We start from the raw sequence: 18,010 nt of genomic DNA on the forward strand, positions 1-18,010 counted from the left end.
TTGAAAAAACAAAAACTTGCCCTCATCAACTGCTTGGTTTCGCTGAGATACAATTTAGACAGAAAAATAAGCATCAGTGCTTCTTTCCCTTTATGTGCCAGGTTTCAGAATATTGGGTTGGCCATACCCTCTTAGACTTCATCCCCAATACAGCCCTGATTATCCTGACTTTACAGGTGAGGACCTGGAGACTGGGTCAGGCAGTAAGGGGTGGAGCTGGGATGCCACCTTGAATCTGACCATCCCTAAAGCCAGTGATCTTTCCACAAAGGGGCCACAGTGTCTTCTCTATCTGTGGCTTGGCAACAGTCGTGAATTATGGAAACACTTGGTAAATCATAAGGGCGAAGCTTGACATTTTAACTAGTAGCGTCTGAGGCTACTAGAGCCATCTAACAACTTTAACTACTCCCCAGCTCTGCACCCTGATGACTGCAAGTTGTCATTGCCAGCCCTGATCAATTTTGAGTACTGGCCTTGAATGCGTACTCAGGCCTATCTATTAGGCCAGCCTTCGACAGGCATCTCAGCCTTCAACAGACAACCAGGCAAAAGCTATGCCCATGGCCCCACTGCCCAAACCTGCCCCTCCTCTTCTAGCCCCATTATCTTAGGTCCTGGCATCACTGTTCCTTGGAATCCCCAGTTAGAAACTCAGCCATCTTGGACCCTCCACCCCCACTCACTCCTCCACCCCCATGTCTCAGGCTGAAGCGGATGCAGAGATGAAAATTTGGGTGCAAGATGTTTATTAAGGATCAACATCTGTGGCCTGGTGTGGTGGCTCACACCTGTAATCCCAGTACTTTGGGAGGCCAAGGGGGGTGGATCACCTGAGGTCAGGAGATCAAGACCATCCTGGCCAACATGGTGAAACCCCATCGCTGCTAAAAATACAAAAAAAAAAAATTAGCTGGGCGTGGTGGCACGTGCCTGTAATCCCATCTACTTGGGAGGCTGAAGCAGGAGAATCGCTTGAACCAGGGAGTCAGAGGTTGCAGTGAGCCGAGATCGCGCCACTGCACTCCAGCCTGGCAACAGAGCAAGACTCCGTCTCAAAGAAAAGGGAGGGAGTAACTAAGTAAATATCCATTGGAAAAGTGATTTAAATATACATTTTAGAAACAAAGAGAGTCACAATTAGCAAGGTAAAGTAAGATTCTGAAAGGACAAGCAGAGGTGCATTTCCAAAGGCGGAGTCTATTCCGTTCAGTTTCTACTTTATGAGACATGTAATTTTTGGTGATGGGGTGGGGAACAATTTCCAACGCATCTGCACCCCTCCCCCTCCCGCCCCTCAGGTCACAGCTCCCCCTCCTTCCACGCATCCTGTGCTCCAGCCACGCTACTCCCCAAGCGGGGGTCCCTCTCCACACCTCTGGGCTATTGCTCAGGCTGTGCTCTTGGCTTGGACTGTCCTTTCCCCACTTCTGTCTCCTCTGTGAGCTGCTTCCTCCTCTTCCTTTCTTCCTTCGCCCAGGAAGAAGAAGTCCCATAGTTGTTTGCACCCATCCATTACAGCGTGGACTGCACCCTATTAGTTATTGGTGTGCAAGCCCTTCTCCCCCACTAGACCCTAAGCTTGGGGAAGGGGAGGGAACTGTGGGCGCTCATCTCTGTACCCACTCCTGGCAGGCCACCTGGCACAAAATCCACTCAGGAAGTATTCATTGGCCGTGTGTCGAGCCATTGTGCTTACGTAGCACCAATCTGTGACTGCTTGTCTGACCTGGAATTTCACCCTGTATTTCCCGAAGAAAAGAAGTGAGTACTGGATTTGAGAGATATATTTCAACATTTCAATTTTATTGTATTTAAGAACTTGTCTCAGAAAAAAATTACAAAATTCATTTTATAAAATTCATCCAGAGAAATGATTTCAGTCCCGTGTGGTACAAAATACCTTTCCCGAGGAATAGATGATTTAATTTAATGCCTCTGTTTTCTTTTCTTTTTATAACTTTACTTTTGTTTTTTTCACAGACTTGCTATTTTAGAACAGTTTTAGGTTTAGAGAAAAATTGAGCAGATAGCACAGAGAGCTCCCATGCACTCTTCATCACACACAGTTTCCCCGATTATTAACACCTGGCATCAGTGTGGTACATTTGATACAACTGATGAACCAATATTGACACGTTACTATTAACTAAAGTCCATAGCTCACATTAGAGCTCACGCTTTGTGCTGTACATGCTATGGGCTTTGACCAATGCCCAATGTCACATACCCACCATCACAGTGTCATACAGAACCTTTCACTGCCCTAACATCCCCTGTGCTCCACCTCCTCATCCCTCCCTTCCTCTCACTGCCCCTGCAGCTCCTGGAAATCACTGATCTTTCTTTTTACTGTCTTTGTAGTTTTGCCTGTTCCAGAATGTCATATCCTTTCAGTTTTCAGTAACACTCTCAAAAGTTAAAACAGTATAGAAAGGAACCACTGACAACTCTCTCCCACCCCGTCCCAGCCCCACTGTTCCCCATTATCCTACTACCCCAGGGAAACCACCTGATTAGTTTCTTAGCCTTTGTCTAGCTTTTATTTATGCAAATGTTTTCTAATTTCCTTTCTTTCTTACACAATTAACAGCATACTATTAGTAATATACTATATGTACTGGTCTGTATCTTTTTTTTAAATTATAATTATTCTTTTAATAAAATGCTTCACTGAGGGCAGGGAAGCCACCTTACTTTTCCAAAAGTTACACAATACATGGTAGTACCAAAGAAATATCTGCTGAGAGAAATACTATTTTGGGAAGTAGTTAATAATTTTACAATATGTAATAGAAGTAGACACATGAACAACTACAATGTGGATACAAGTTTTGTCAAATAATCAGGAGAAAAAAGAATAAAAATTACAATGGCAAATGGCTGTCCAAATTTTCCAAGTCCAACTTTATAGTGCTGTGAAGAAAAGTATGAATATGAGACTCTCAATAAACATTTGTGCACCCATGAAATTGAATTATTTAGGTTTAAAGATAGAATTTTGGAAAACTGAAAATAATTTTTGTAATTTCAGGGTAAAATAATCTTTACTTTCAGAAAACACATTGTAACTGTGATAAGCCATATTATTTATTCATGTGTATAAGATAAAAACACAGAAATTATTTTACTCTTATTACTTAAGGTGGAAAAAGGAATAATTGTGAAATTATGTTTCAATTTTCCAGCCTGGCCAACATGGCCAAACCCTATCTCTACTAAAAATACAAAAATTAGCCAGGTGTGATGGCACGCGCCTGTAATCCCAGCTACTCGGGAGGCTGTGGCACGAGAATCATTTGAACCTGGGAGGTGGAGGTTGCCGTGAGCTGAGATCTCGCCATTGTACTCCAGCCTGGGTGAGAGAGCGAGACTCTGTCTCAAAAAACAAAACAAAACAATTTTCACCCTTAAAGTGTAGCTCAGAAAGATTTAGAGTAAGAGCATACATTTAGCTTGCAACATATATGTTAGGAAACAAAAGAATGCTGATTAAATGTAACTTAGTGGTAGGTAAAGTTGTCTATTTTTTCCCTATCATGTTTCATAATGTAATAGATCACAAATATGTTTTAGAATTTTTCTTAAGTTTTAAGAATCCAAAGATGGCTGGGCTCCGTGGTTCATGCCTGTAATCTCAGCACTTTGGGAGGCTGAGGCGGATGGGTCAACCTTAGGTCAGGAGTTCAAGACCAGCCTCACCAACATGGTGAAACCTGTCTACTAAAAATACAAAAATTAGCCGGGCATGATGGTGTGTGCCTGTAATCCCAGCTACTCTGGAGGCTGAGGCAGGAGAATTGCTTGAACCCAAGAGATGGAGGTTGCAGTGAGCCAAGATCACGCCACTGCACTCCAAACAGGGCAACAAGTGCGAAACTCTGTTTCTTTTTTTTTTTTTTTTTTTCTGAGACAGAGTCTTGCTCTGTCACCCAGGCTGGAGTGCAGTGGCGCAATCTTGGCTCACTGCAAGCTCCGCCTCCCGGGTTCACGCCATTCTTCTGCCTCAGCCTCCCAAGTAGCTGCAACTACAGGTGCCCGCCACCACGCCTGGCTAATTTTTTGTATTCTTAGTAGAGATGGGGTTTCACCGTGTTAGCCAGGATGGTCTCAATCTCCTGACCTCGTGATCTGCCCGCCTTGGCCTCCCAAAGTGCTGGGATTACAGGCATGAGCCACCGCGCCTGGCCAAGCTAAACTGTTTCAAAAAAAAAGAAAAAAAAGGAATCCAAAGAAAAAAATACATCACCTGCAAAAGGTGAAGAGAGAAAGGAAGCTTTTTCTCTAAAAATAGTGCACATATCCTCTGAACCAATTTCCTTCGGTTTAATGTACCTGTATCTTGGGGTTTTTTTCCACTTAAGTTATCCTGGAGCTCTTTCCATAACAACACTTGGAGAGCACCCTCATCCTTTTTTCACTGCTGAACAGAATTCCATTGTGTGGATGAAACATACTTTATTTCACCAGTCCCCTGTAGCCAGTCACTTGGTTTGTTTCCAATGTTTTTTGCTTTTTCAAAGTAATAACCTTGTATATCTGTCATTTTATATGCATACAGGTTTATATGTAGGAAAAATTCCTAGAAGTAGGATTGCTGGACCAATGGATAAAAGTATATTGTGGACAGACAATGCCAAATGGCCTTTCAGAGACTGTGGCCCTGTGCACCCCATCAGGCATGTGTGGCTGCCAAAGCTCCTGTCAGCTGTTTTATTTCATCTCCTTTCCAGTCTCAGGCTCAACGCAGAACTTTGAGGTGAGCTTTTCTAAAATGTAGGCTCCTAAACTGGTCACAGCCAGCTCTGCCACATGAAAGAGAGCTCAAATGAGACAGAAACAGCCTCTGGGCAGGATTTCTATCCTGCACAGATACATTTTCCACATTCTGGGAAACCGTGAAGCTTCCAGAGCCACATTTCCCCCAGAAACACATCCCCCTGCTGGTACAGCCAAGCCCCACAACAAGCTGTGCTTGCCTGGCACCTCAAAGCCAAGCACCATGGATGCCACTTGCTATGGGTGCCTGCAATTTCAAATAACGAGAAATAAGAAATTTCAGCTTCTCAGTCCCACTAGCCAACATTTCAGGTGCACGACAGCCTCAGGTGGCAAGCGGCTACTCTGCCGGACAGGGCAGAAGATGGAACGCCCCATCCCTGGGGAAGATCACGAGGTCAGGTGATTGAGACCATCCTGGCTAACACAGTGAAACCCCATCTCTACTGAAAATACAAAACATTAGCTGGGTGTGGTGGAGGGCACCTGTAGTCCCAGCTACTCAGGAGGCTGAGGCAGGAGAATGGCGTGATCCCGGGAGGTGGAGGTTGCAGTGAGCCGAGATTGCGCCACTGCACTCCAGCCTGGCGACAGAGTGAGACTCTGTATCAAAAAAAAAAAAGAAGAAGAAAGTGTGCTAAGAGCTCCAAAGGACCATACCTGTGGGACGGGATTACCCATAAAACTTGAAACAGGCCCTTGGACCCATCCTCATGAAAAAGATCACTGTAGAAACATTTGCCTCCTGGGCTCTGCATGACTGTGCATTTCAGTAGAATCAGCTGGAGGTCTGTTAACAGTGATTTTTTAAAAAGCCCTTAAATGATGGTCATCTTCTGTTCAGGTGGCTCCACACGCTGAGGTCCCACGTGCCTGAAGGTCTGGCCCCTCCGGTTACATGGCTGTGCACCTCCTGGGGGCACTCGGGGCTGCGTTTGCTTTCTTCCTGATATTTTCTGTTAAAAACAAGAATCTTACTTCCTCTGTTGCCTAAGCTCTGCCTCACAGGACTGGTTTTATGTTTTAATTGCCTGCCACAGTTTGTGTTAAAAGAAGATGCAACAACTATATTTAAGAACATTTTGGGGAAAGAAAGGTAGCGTCCCTAATCCCTCTACCCTGAAATGACTCTTAGCTTTTCCACCTTGCCTATAGGAGCTATGAGGGGGAGTTCTTTCCTTTTTTCCCTCAATAATATGCTAGAAACATTTCCCTCAGCAATATACTAGAAATATGTCAGGAGTAGTTTTCTTTGTTGCCTCATAACTAATGGAGCCTTCACAACTATCAGTGACTGCCTAGTGCCCCATTCTGTGGTTGCCCCATTATGTACCACGTCAGTGGGTATCACAGCATTTAAGGCTTTTTCATCATGAGCTGATTTTGTTTTTAAGGAGGGTTTAGTACTAGAACCTTCTATCCTGCTTGTCTGATGATTCCACAGAACACTCTGAATCCCAAATCAGGCTTTTGAGATTGGCATACTCAAGTAAGTTGTGATGACCTCAGAAGGTTTATTTGACCAGATTTGACTGGTTCAACTCATATTAAGTCAGTTTTGGCTCCTATGTCTTAATGTTTGTGAAAAAAGAAGTCTGAAGGTGGTTCCAGGCTTATTCCAAAATGGAAAAAAATGTCAAGGTATAGAGGGCTGGTAAGGAAGAGATTATGGACAGCATCACTGGCTCCGGGGCTGTGAAGGTCACAGGGTTCAGTTTGGGCCAACACCCTCATTGCACAGATGGGGAAACCAGGGCTAGGAGGCACTGTAGTTTGCCCAAGGGAAAAGAGGGCAGGGCTAGGGGTAGGAATCTGGAAGGCCTAGAGCCAGCATCACAGCATTCTTGTCTGAGCAGCCCTTGGAGAGCCCTGCTGCATTCCAGTGGGGGCCACCCAGCTCCTGAGAAGAAGCCCAGCAGAATACGCTCTTACCAGCCAGGTCCCTCCTGCCAATGGCCACGAGGCCCTCGAACAACGCTTTGCTGGGGTTCTCACCAGCCGTGGCCATGCCATGCAGCCAAATAAGCAGCATTCGGTGGCCGTGCTCCTGATAGCTCCTGGTGCCTGAGAACAGAGAGGGAGGAGAGAGAGAGGGAGAAGGAACCAATGGGGCCACTTGACCAGAGCGCCTGGCTATGCCACCCTGCACCGCCTCCTGAACATGCCCAGGTGGGAAAGAGGCCAAAAGCCTCCAAGGCCCTTCATGCTCCAGCCAAGCTCAGCCTGGAGATAGGTAAGGGGAGTGGAGGAGCAGCCTCTCAGATGGGGTGGGAAGGGTTTGTGTCTTGGTCTCTAGAACCTCCCCAGCCCCAGGCCTTCTCCTGAACACCCACCATGCACTCTGTTGGTGTCACTCTGAATGGAGAAAGAATTGACATTCATCGTTGTGGTACCATGATGCACAAATTGTACACTTCACCTCTGGCTGCTCAAAATAATCTGTGTCTTGCATGATAGTGGTCCTAATTTACAGATGAGAACACAGCTTAGTCAGAGACGGAGCTGGCCATGCTCTTTCCCCTGCGCCAGTGGTTTTGAGACTCAGCTGCTCCTTGGAAACACCTAGGGCCCATGTCACCCCCAGAGATTCTCATGTACCTGGGACTGGGTGCAGCCTAGGCATTTAACGGTTTCAAAGTTTCCCAGGTGGTTCCAACATACAACCATGTTTGGAAAATAATTGCCCACACGGCATGGGGTTAACATGTTATTCAGCTGGCTGTGATTCAGCTGGCTCTCCTGTGCTGTGGAAACAGATAGATGCTGGACCACGCCCATCAGGTCCAGGTCACTCCAATCGCCCCTCTGACCTTCCGTGCCCCTCTTGGGGCCCTCAGCAGGCATGTCCTCACGGTGCTGCCCTTGGTGTGGTGGCACTTCCGCTTGACCCAGCGGTCTCAACACCATTTATTAACTATCTCTGCCCCTGCCACTGTAATGTACAAGTGCTTCTTTATCATATATGAAAGTTCTTATCCGTAGCAGCGTTTACTTTTGCACTCTGCTCTATCCCAAATTGATATGCAAATATCAATTTGCATATTTTTGTGTCAGGAATCTTTTTTTTTTCCTTTGGGAGACAGAGTCTCACTCTGTCCCCCAGGCTGGAGTGTAGTGGTGGGATCTCAGCTCACTGCAAACTCTGCCTCCCGGGTTCAAGCGATTTTTTTTTTTTTTTTTTTTTTTGAGACGGAGTCTTGCTGTCGCCCAGGCTGGAGTGCAGTGGTGCGATCTCGGCTCACTGCACGCTCCGTCCCCTGGGGGTTCATGCCATTCTCCCGCCTCAGCCTCCCGCGTAGCTGGGACTACAGGCGCCCGCCACCTCGCCCAGCTAATTTTTTGTGTTTTTAGTAGAGACGGGGTTTCACCGTGTTAGCCAGGATAGTCTCGATCTCCTGACCTCGTGATCTGCCCGCCTCGGCCATTCTTGCGCCTCAGCCTCTCGAGTAGCTGGGATTACAGGAGCCCACCATCACGCCCGGCTAATTTTTGTATTTTTAGTAGTGACAGGGGCTTCACCATGTTGGCCGGGCTGGTCTCAAACTCCTAACCTCAGGTGATCTGCCCACCTCGGCCTCCCAAAGTGCTGAGATTACAGGTAGGAGCCACCATGCCTGATCCAGGTATCTCTTTATGTTAATTTTATTTTGGCTTTATAAAAGGCTGAGTCTGGGCCGGGCACGGTGGCTCATGCCTGTAATCCCAGCACTTTGGGAGGCCGAGGCGGGTGGATCACGAGGTCAGGAGACCAAGACCATCTTGGCTAACACGGTGAAACCCCATCTCTACTAAAAAAAAAAAAATACAAAAAATTAGCCGGGCGCAGTGGCAGGCACCTGTAGTCCCAGCTACTTGGGAGGCTGAGGCAGGAGAACGGCGTCAACCCGGGAGGCGGAGCTTGCAATGAGCCGAGATCGTGCCACTGCAGTCCGGCCTGGGCGAAAGAGCGAGACTCTGTCTCCAAAAAAAAAAAAAAAAAAAAAAAGGCTGAGTCTGCCTGGGTTAGATCCCCTTTATTGTTTATCCCAGAATGTTCACTTTTATATACCTGTTTATTCTTCCAGACAAATTATAGAATACTTCAGTTAAGTTTCAAAAACCTCCTATTTTGATTAAAATTAGGTCAAAGTTTTAATCTAATTGGGGAAAAACATATCTATATGATACTTTTTCTTGCCACAAATACAGAATGTCATTCCGTTTACACAAGTCGTCTTTTATAGTTGAACCATTATTGTTTTATTCATATGTGTCATCTATATTTGTCTTTTAGGTTTTCCAGATGAAACACACACACAATTGTAAATGGAATCTCTTTTAAAAGATTCTCTCTATATATTTTTTGCCCATTTAGCAGTGGTTCATAGGAGTTCTGTGGTGTTAGTATATTTTCTATATTTAGCCATTTCATTGAATTATTTGATTAATTCTAAGATTTCTTTTTAGTTGATTCGTCTGGACGTCCTATGTATATTAAGTATTCCATCTGAATAATAAGTCTCTGTCTTCCTTTACAATATTTACACTCCTTATTTCTATTTCCTTTTCACACCTTAGAACCAGGGCCAAAATTTCCATATAGACGTTGAATAATAGTGACAACAGCAGGCCCTCTTCTTTTTACCAAGAATGGTTTTAGTTTAGGTGTAAACAGTGGGTATCGGTTTGGGCTGATTGGTGAAGAATGTAAAATTCACAATCAATGGGGAGAGGCAGAGTGTGCACCCTGTGCAGAGGCCTGGAGGAGGGACAGAGCACCAGGTGTGTTGGACAGTGTGGGACCAGGCTGTGGGTTGCACAGTGTCTTTCACCAGAAGCACAGAAAACTGAACACATTTCAGGTGCCCCACCCCTCTGCCCACTGGTTGCTTGGGGCAAGGAGAAGCAAGGTGGTACCTGTCCACTGTTGCTCGATGGCATAGACATGCGCCTCCGTGAACTCCCAGGAATATGCCAGCTTCTTCCACTCACGGGGCTGCAGATACCTGGAGGCCAGCCGCCACAGCACAGAACGGAGCTGCTGTGTTTCCTGCCGATGGTCCTGCTTAAAGGACAAGCTCTTCCCAGAGAGGTCACTGGGGTGGTCCTGTGGGGCAGATCCCAAAAGTGCAGAAGCTCTTCCTCATGATCCCAGACAGGGGCAATGCCGAGCCGAGGCCCCTATGACCCTCCTACGACCTCTGCTGGGGTGCCTGGGAGCTGCAGTTAGCAATGGCCAGGGACTTAATGTCCTCTCTTCTGGTTTCTCGCTCCCTGCCTTGCCTTGACCTCTGGAACCCGTTGCTCCCACTGTTCTTCCACCTGGAATCCTCTGCTCACCTTCCTGCCCCTCAACCTCATTGTCATAGTCAAAAGACCACCCATGTGCTACTTCCAGGGAGCCTTTCCAGATTCCTCCGGTCACCTGCCTCTCTTTCCTGTGTTCTTATAGCATGGGTGTCAGAAGTACTCCAAAGCTTTGGCCAAACCAGGCAGGGCAAGAATCGGATTTGCTGAATCACAAGGGGTAGTAAAGGGTGGGATTACAAAATCCTTTCTAGCAAAGCAGGCAATGAAATTAGAGGTTACTAAAGAATTCTGTTATAGCATAAATGAAGCCCACAGAAGCCTAAGGCCCTCTAAAGGGAATGGATGCAGAGTTCTGGTTAAGTTCAGGGTGAAAAAAATCATCCTGGTGTCTGCAATTCCAAAGCTTATGTCATGGTCAACAGTCTCTGGCAATCACTGTGAGGTGAAGCTTGGTTCTCACCTGGGGTATTAAAAACTGGTCCCCTGGGGCAGTGTTTTCAGCCCCATCTGCACATTGAGACCATCTGGGAACTTTAAGAACCACTGATGTCTGGCCCCCACCTCAGAGATTCTACCTGAATTGGCCTGGGGGTCCAGGAGGAATTTGTGATTCTGACATGCAGCCACTGCCTTAGTGGTGAGGACCTGTAAAGCCTGAAGTGGCTTAGTACTCAGCACAGAGCTGAATCGGTTAGTCCAACCCTCAGTATTAACACTTTGGGATTATATTTAGGAATAATCTGTTGTGTGTAAAAGGGTTGTAATGTTTAAGGGAATCTAGCATATCAGTGGGAGAACATCTTATGATTCCTACTGAAATTTATCTACCAATTGATTCTGAAACAGTGATTTTTATTTGAAAGGGATAAGAAGTTTACTAAGTTTGTAAACCACATTGGAACGTTTAAGATATTTGAGATTATTTATAGGTTTAAGTTAATGGTCTTATTAGGATAATTTAAGAATTTAAGAAGCATTTGAAGTGCTTAAAAAGAAAATCTGTTATATTAAGTTTATTTATTCAGTTTCAATGTTTAAGGTAGTTTAAGTTTAAACATGGGACCCAACATTACTCAAAAGACTTCCTTGAAACTGACTGGAAAAATGTATTAGTTGTATAAATAGAATAATAAGATTTATAAAATGAATTTTAAAGTTTAAGAAAAACTAGGTTTTTAAATTTGTAATTTAGCAGATTCGATACAGATGCCCCTCAACTTATGATGGGGTTATGTCTTGATAAAAATATCATAATTTGGCCAGGCATGGTGGCTCACACCTGTAATCCCAGCACTTTGGGAGGCTGAGGTGGGCGGATCACAAGGTCAGAAGATTGAGACCATCCTGGCCAACATAGTGAAACCCCATCTCTACTGAAAATACAAAAAATTAGCTGGGCGTGGTGGCACACACCTGTAGCCCCAGCTACTTGGGAGGCTAAGACAGGAGAATCGCTTGAACCCAGTAGGCAGAGGTTGCGGCAAGCCGAGATTGCACCACTACACTCCAGCCTGGATGACAGAGTGAGACTCCGTCTCAAAAAAAAAAAAAAAAAAAAAAAAAAAAAATATATATAAAATAAAAGTTGAAAATGCATTTAATCCCCCTAACTTACAGACCATCATAGTTTAGCTTAGCCTACCTTACATGTGCTTAATACACTTACATTAGTTTATAGTGGAGCAAATCATCTAACACAAAGCCAGTTTTATAATAAAGTGCTGAATATCTCATGTCATTTATTGAATACTATATCGAAGTGAAAAACAGCATGGCTGTACAGGTACTCGAAGTATGGTTTCTACTTAATGTGTATCACTTTTGCGCCATCATAAAGTAAAAAATCATAAGCTGAACCATTGTAATTGGGGACCATCTGTATTAACTTTGAAAACTGAAGTAAATGCAAAATTATCTTCTGTATATAAAAACAAGCCCCAAGGACACCAAAAAACTCCCTACCTCCATTTGCTAACTGGAATAGCAAACATTCTGCCACTCTTCTGTCCCAAGTCCACAGGAGACACTACTAATCAATCCCAGCACACTTACTTCTGGCTCAGAAAGTTGCCTGAGCATAGCATCCCAAGCAGCAGTTCAATCACCTGGAGATGGCGTGAGATGGAACCACCTGCCCTCTCTTTTTCACACATATCTGTATGCATTCATGCATGCATGCATTCATCGGCTGGAAGCTACAGCAGTGTCCAGCAGTATCTCCACGCTGGCATGGACCTCAGTCTGCCTTGTTTCAGCCTGTTTGGACACTTGCCCTTCACCAGATCCTCACAAACAACTGTGGTAACATACAAGGTGGTGATTATCACCCGCTTGGAGACTGAGGGACCCAGAATTGGTCAGGCCTGGGGTTCAAAGCCAGCTCCATCTGGAGCCAAAATCACTCCCTTTCCAATGAGGAAAGATCAAGTGTGAGGCCTCCGTACCTTCTCCCATCTGTAGAAACGATCAGCTTTTATGATCATGTCCACCAGGCTGACATGGTTGCTGCGGGCGGCCACTGCCAGGGCGGTTTTTCCCTGCTGCAATTAAGAGGCAAGAAGAGAAGCCAGAGTTTCTACAGGAGGGGTACACAAGGGCTTCTAGCACTGAGGAAAAACCCTCCTGCCCACAGGAAGTGCTTTCCAGCAGTCTACGGTGAGAGCAGAAAAGTTTTCTGGTTTTCTGGGCATGATGGGGATATGGAAAAGTCACAAATAGAATAAAACAATAGCAATACATAATTCTAGTGACCACCTCTTGTGTTTCTTTAGAAATTAGGAAGCTTTAGAGCTTATGAAACTCAGCCCTCATTAACTTTTCAATATCCCCTGTGAAATAGGGGTTCCCACCCACTTTTCAGATGAAGAAACAAGAGCCCAGAGATGGGGGCTTGGGTTTATCATGTCACTTTTGCCTTTTGCCCACGTCCCATCAGGCCTCCTTTTCTCCAGGCCTCCCAGACAGTTAGCTCCACAGACCTGCAGTGAGATGGGAAGCTCCCCTTCACATCTGGCCAGCTGCCCTGGGACCTAGCTCAAAGCAGGGGGCCCCCTCCTAGGTCCAGCTTCAGGATCTGATCCTGGCCCCCAGCTCTACCCCACACCATCCTAGGCTGGCCTCGCTGAGTCACATGTGCAGGTGCCCCTCCCCTCATACGCCTGTGACCTCCCAGCCTCATACCAAGTCTTTGGCTCTTCTGAGACCACTAGCACCTGCAGATGTAGCTGTCACAATGAGCTGGGAAGCTTCCCCAAACACTGTCCCACATATGGGGGTTGTTGGGCAGTACTGTGGTATTCGTCTACTGCCCAACCCTACCAGGTGACTCAGGAGGTCACAGTCTGATGGGGGTCATAAAAGAGAAAGCAATCATTTTACAGGCCTATACCAGAGGGGAGTGGGCCAAGGCTGAGGGACCTTAGTAGAGAGAGGGGAAGGTGGTGGAAGGTCAGGAAGGCTTCCTGGAGGAGGTTGCATTTGAGCTGGTATAGAAAGGATGACAGTCCTTGAACACCCTGAGAGGGAGGAGGGAGGGGGCATTCATAGCAGGGTCTCTGGCAAAGGGGGAGCCATGAAAACCTGAAGTGAGGTGGGTTATAAGCAGAGGTACCTTATCTCTCAGGTTTAAGTCAACCCCAGCAATGAGGAGCATCTCTGCTATGTCCTGCCAGGCATGCTCTGCAGCCAGGTGAAGGGGCGTCTGCTGCCTCTAGGGGAGAAGCCAAGGGAACAGGTGAGTGAAAAGCACGTAGGGGTGGCCCACTACCCTAAGTCAACCCCCACAATGATCCTAGTATATTTCTTCTAGTCTTTTCTTTAATGCAGAATGTTTTTAGTTTGTTGGTTTTACATACATGAGATCATCCTATATGTACATTTTACATCTTATTTTTTTTTACCCCAACATGACACTTTTTGTGTACTATAAACTCTGATAAACGCCATTTTTGATAACTCCATAATAGCCTATTTTTGTCTGCGCCATAATTTACCTAACCACTTCCCTATTATTAAATATTTAGGCCATTTTCAAATTGAAGACTGATAAATAATACTGCAGTAAATATCTCTGTGCATGAGCTTTTAATATGTTTCTCAAGGCTCAGTTCCCAGCAATGCTCATATCATTTAAAGGTATATGATATATTCTGCCAAATTGCTTTCAACTCCCAGTGGCTCTGTGAGCCATGCCCTTGCTAGTACTGAGAATTATATGGTTGGTGGGTAGATTGTGGGGACAGCATTTAAAAGGGCTCTTTACTATCACAGCTTCAGGACTCAGAGGCCTCTTGTTACACAAGACTGCCTCAGTCACCTCTGCCCTGGGAATGTTCCCTAAGGAAAAAAGGCAATAAAAGGAAAAGGTTGAATGTAAAAAGATGTTCAGTGCAATGTTATAGACCATGGCCGAAACTTGGGAACACCCAAAATGTTCAAAAGAGGGGAATGATGAACAAAATGATATTCCCTTCAACAACTATTTAAATTACCTTCTAAAAGCTAAAAAAAAAAAAAAAAAAAAAAGCAATTCCTCAACTCTGGGCCATGCTAGGAGACACAGCCAAGCCTGCCAGCCTGGGAGGGTTTCCAGAAGCTCCCTGGGGCCCGGAAGGTCTCTGTAGCCACTTACATTGTCCATGGTATTCAAGTCACTGTCAGAGTTGATGAGGAGCCGGACCAAGGCAGGGAAGTTGTGCCTCACAGCGAGGTGCAGAGGAGAGGCACCCTGCTGTGGGAGGAGATACACGGATCAATCGACGAGTCCCTGCCAGGGCTGCCTAGCTGCAGGCTGGTGCTGGGGACAGAAGGAGGGAAGGGTATAGTGCTTCTGGGTTTGGCCCTTTTAGCTTCTTGGATGACATGGGTGGCCTTAGGCAATTATGGTCCCAAAGCTTGAATTCCTGGAGCCCCAAACGGATCTTCTAGATGGGTGAGGGTCTGAAGACCCAAGGGTGAGACCCTGCTATGTCAGGAACTCACTATGTGACCTTGGGCAAGTCATTTCCCTTCTCTGCCACTCTTCATCTGGCAAGTGATATTTACCATGGTCCCTCCTAGCGACAATACCTTAAGATTCTCTGACATCTCATTTAATCTACACAACAACCTAGGAAGTATATAGGGATGGTGTTCTTATTAGTATCTTCACCTTACAAACAGAAACACTGAAGTTCAGAAAACTTAAGTGACTTACCCAAGGATACATAGCTAATAGGAACTATGTCTTATTGGACTTTCTACTCCCACCACGTCCCCACCCCCAGTACCTAGGTACCTAGTACGTGATAACTATTTGTGTAGAAAATGAATGAATGAGAGAGCCAGCTGGGACCAGAAAAGATACCTCACTCCAAGTCCAACTCTCCTTCAACAGTGGAAGACACCATCCCCAATAGTCTCCTGTGGCCCCCTGAGTAAATGACAAAGAGGGGATACTCCCCCTCTCTAGGTGATATAGTGACACACATACTGTGGAATAGTACAAGGCCAATAAAATTGATATTAGAAACTAATACTTATAGTAGAAAACATCCTCATGTATTGAGCTATAATAGGGTTACAGAACAGAATACACACACACATACAACAAAAATGCCCATTATTGCCATTACTAGTTTAGGCCAGTGGGTACGGAGTGTTATCAATATTAGAAAAGAAGATTTGAACAAAAGATTATTTGTAAACATGTAATTGTATAGTTACACAGAGCTAGCACAGTTGCTCTGTCTTACCATGTGATGCCTCCCGTCATGTCACAACACAGCAGGAAGGCCCTTACAAGATGGTGGTACCATGCTCTAGGACTTCCCAGCCTCTAGAACTATGAGCTAAATAAATCTCTATTCTTCATAAGTCACCCAGTCTATGGTATTCAGTTATAGCAACACAAAATGGACTAGGACACCTCTCCCACAAAAATCCTACTAGAATAAAGTCATATAGAAGACAAAAATACCATTCAGTAGCATTCTTGTATTGAATGCTTACAGGAAATGACACATAATTTTAAAAAAGATATTCTAGTCACAGTGACAGCCAAAAAATATAAACTAACTATGAAGGCTATAATTAGAAATGAATAAGACAAAGGTAAACCAAAGCTATATAACATCACTGAGGGATATAAAAGAAGACAAAGAAATAGCAAGACCAGGTGTGGTAGCTCACACCTGTAATCCCAGTACTTTGGGAGGCTAAGGTGGGAGGACCACTTGAGCCCAGGAGTTCAAGATCAGCCTGAACAACACAGTGGGACCCTGTCTCTACAAAAAATTTAAAACAAAATTAGCTGAGCATAGTGGTGCACACCTGTAGTCCCAGCTACCTGGGAGGCTGAGGCAGGAGGATTGCTTGAGCCCAAGAGGACACGAGGCTGCAGTTAGCCATGATCCTACCACTGCCCTCCAACCTGGGCGATGGAGTGAGACCTTGTCTCTAAAAAATCTATCTATCTAGGCCAGGCGCAGTGGCTCATGCCTGTAATCCCAGCACTCTGGGAGGCCAAGATGGGCGGATCACGAGGTCAGGAGATGGAGACCATCCTGGCTAACATGGTGAAACCCCGTCTCTGCTAAAAATACAAAAAAAAACTAGCCGGGCGTGGTGGCGGGCACCTGTAGTCCCAGCTACTCAGGAGGCTGAGGCAGGAGAATGGCATGAACCTGGGAGGCGGAGGTTGCAGTGAGCGGAGATCACGCCACTGCACTCCAGCCTGAGGGAGGGAGCAAGACTCCGCCTCAAAAAAAAAAAAAAAAAAAAAAAAAAAACTAGCCGGGCATGGTGGCGGGCGCCTGTGGTCCCAGCTACTCGGGAGGCTGAGGCAGGAGAATGGCGTGAACCCGGGAGGTTCACTGCACTCCAGCCTGGGCGACAGAGCGAGACTCCATCTCAAAAAAAAAAATCTATCTCTCTATCAATCAATCAATCAATCATCCTATCCCCACCATGGATGGTGGAGAGGATCCTCTTACCTAAAGCTCTCTCTCCCATCTGTCAAATATTTTTGTCATAATTTGTTAATTTTAACCATTCTGAAAAGTAGTATATCATGGTGGTGTTAACTTACACTTCCCTAATAGCTAATGAAGTTAAACATCTTTTCATGTGCTTATTTGCCATCTGTATATCCTCTTCAGTGAAATGTCTATTCTTGTCTTTTGCCCATTTTTTTTTTACTGTTGAGTTTTGAGAACTCTTTATATACTCTAGACACTAGCCTTTATAAGATATGTGATTTGCAAATCTCTTCTCTTGGTCCGTAGCTTGTTTTTTCATCCTCTTAACAGATCCTTTGCAGAGCAGAATTTTTTAATTTTGATGAGGTCCAATTAATCAAATTTTTGCTTCTATGGATCATGTTTTTAGTGTCAAGTCTAAGAACTCTTTGGCCTTACCCTAGATCCAAAAATTTTCCTCCTTATATTTTTTCTAAAAGCTTTGTAGTTTTACATTTAAGTCTGTGATCCATTTTGAGTTAATTCTGTATAAGGTGTGAGGTTTTGGTTGAGGCTCTTTTTTTGCCTGTGGATGTACAGTTGCTTCAGTACCATTTGTTGAAAAGGCTATCAAACCTTCCTCCACTGAATTGCTTTTGCATCTTCAATAAAAATCAGCTGGGCATATTTTCATGGTCTTTCCACCCTTCTTTTTGAAGCATATTACACTGTTCTGCAGCTTTATATTTTTTTGCTTTTTATTTTTTAGAGCCAAGGTCTTGATCTGTCATGCAGGTTGGAGCGCAGTGTGTGATCACAGTTGACTGCAACTTCAAACCCTTGGGCTCACATGATCTTCCTGCCTCAGCCTCTGGAGTAGCAGGGACTACAGGCATGTGCCTCCAGCCCAGCTAATTTTAAAGTTTTTTTGTAGAGACAGTCTCGCTTTGTTGCCCAGGCTGGTCTTGAACTCCTAGCCTCAAGCGATCCTCCCATCTCGGCTTCTC

At 45.2% G+C, this 18,010-nt stretch overlaps 1 protein-coding gene across 9 annotated transcripts in view; it reads right to left on the bottom strand.

Annotated features, from left to right (window-relative positions):
- Positions 1-1,785: 1,785 nt before the first annotated feature.
- The window catches only part of ANKDD1A (ankyrin repeat and death domain containing 1A), a 44,329-nt gene continuing 28,104 nt past the window's right edge, over positions 1,786-18,010 (bottom strand). For 7 of the 9 annotated variants that reach the window (XM_063638912.1, XM_063638910.1, XM_063638909.1 and 4 more), the window contains 5 exons: positions 14,699-14,797; positions 13,679-13,777; positions 12,513-12,608; positions 9,676-9,865; positions 5,767-6,843 (listed from right to left, as the gene is read on the bottom strand). In XM_063638912.1, the coding sequence (XP_063494982.1) occupies positions 6,578-6,843; positions 9,676-9,865; positions 12,513-12,608; positions 13,679-13,777; positions 14,699-14,797 (750 nt within the window). In that variant the 3' untranslated portion in view covers positions 5,767-6,577. Of the gene's footprint in view, positions 5,736-5,766; positions 6,844-9,675; positions 9,866-12,512; positions 12,609-13,678; positions 13,778-14,698; positions 14,798-18,010 lie in introns of those variants that run through there. The other 2 variants (XM_055278136.2, XM_063638911.1) reach the window with 2 other exon arrangements.

The sequence above is a fragment of the Symphalangus syndactylus genome, chromosome 5 (genome assembly GCF_028878055.3).
Source record: "Symphalangus syndactylus isolate Jambi chromosome 5, NHGRI_mSymSyn1-v2.1_pri, whole genome shotgun sequence".
Lineage (NCBI taxonomy): Eukaryota > Metazoa > Chordata > Mammalia > Primates > Hylobatidae > Symphalangus > Symphalangus syndactylus.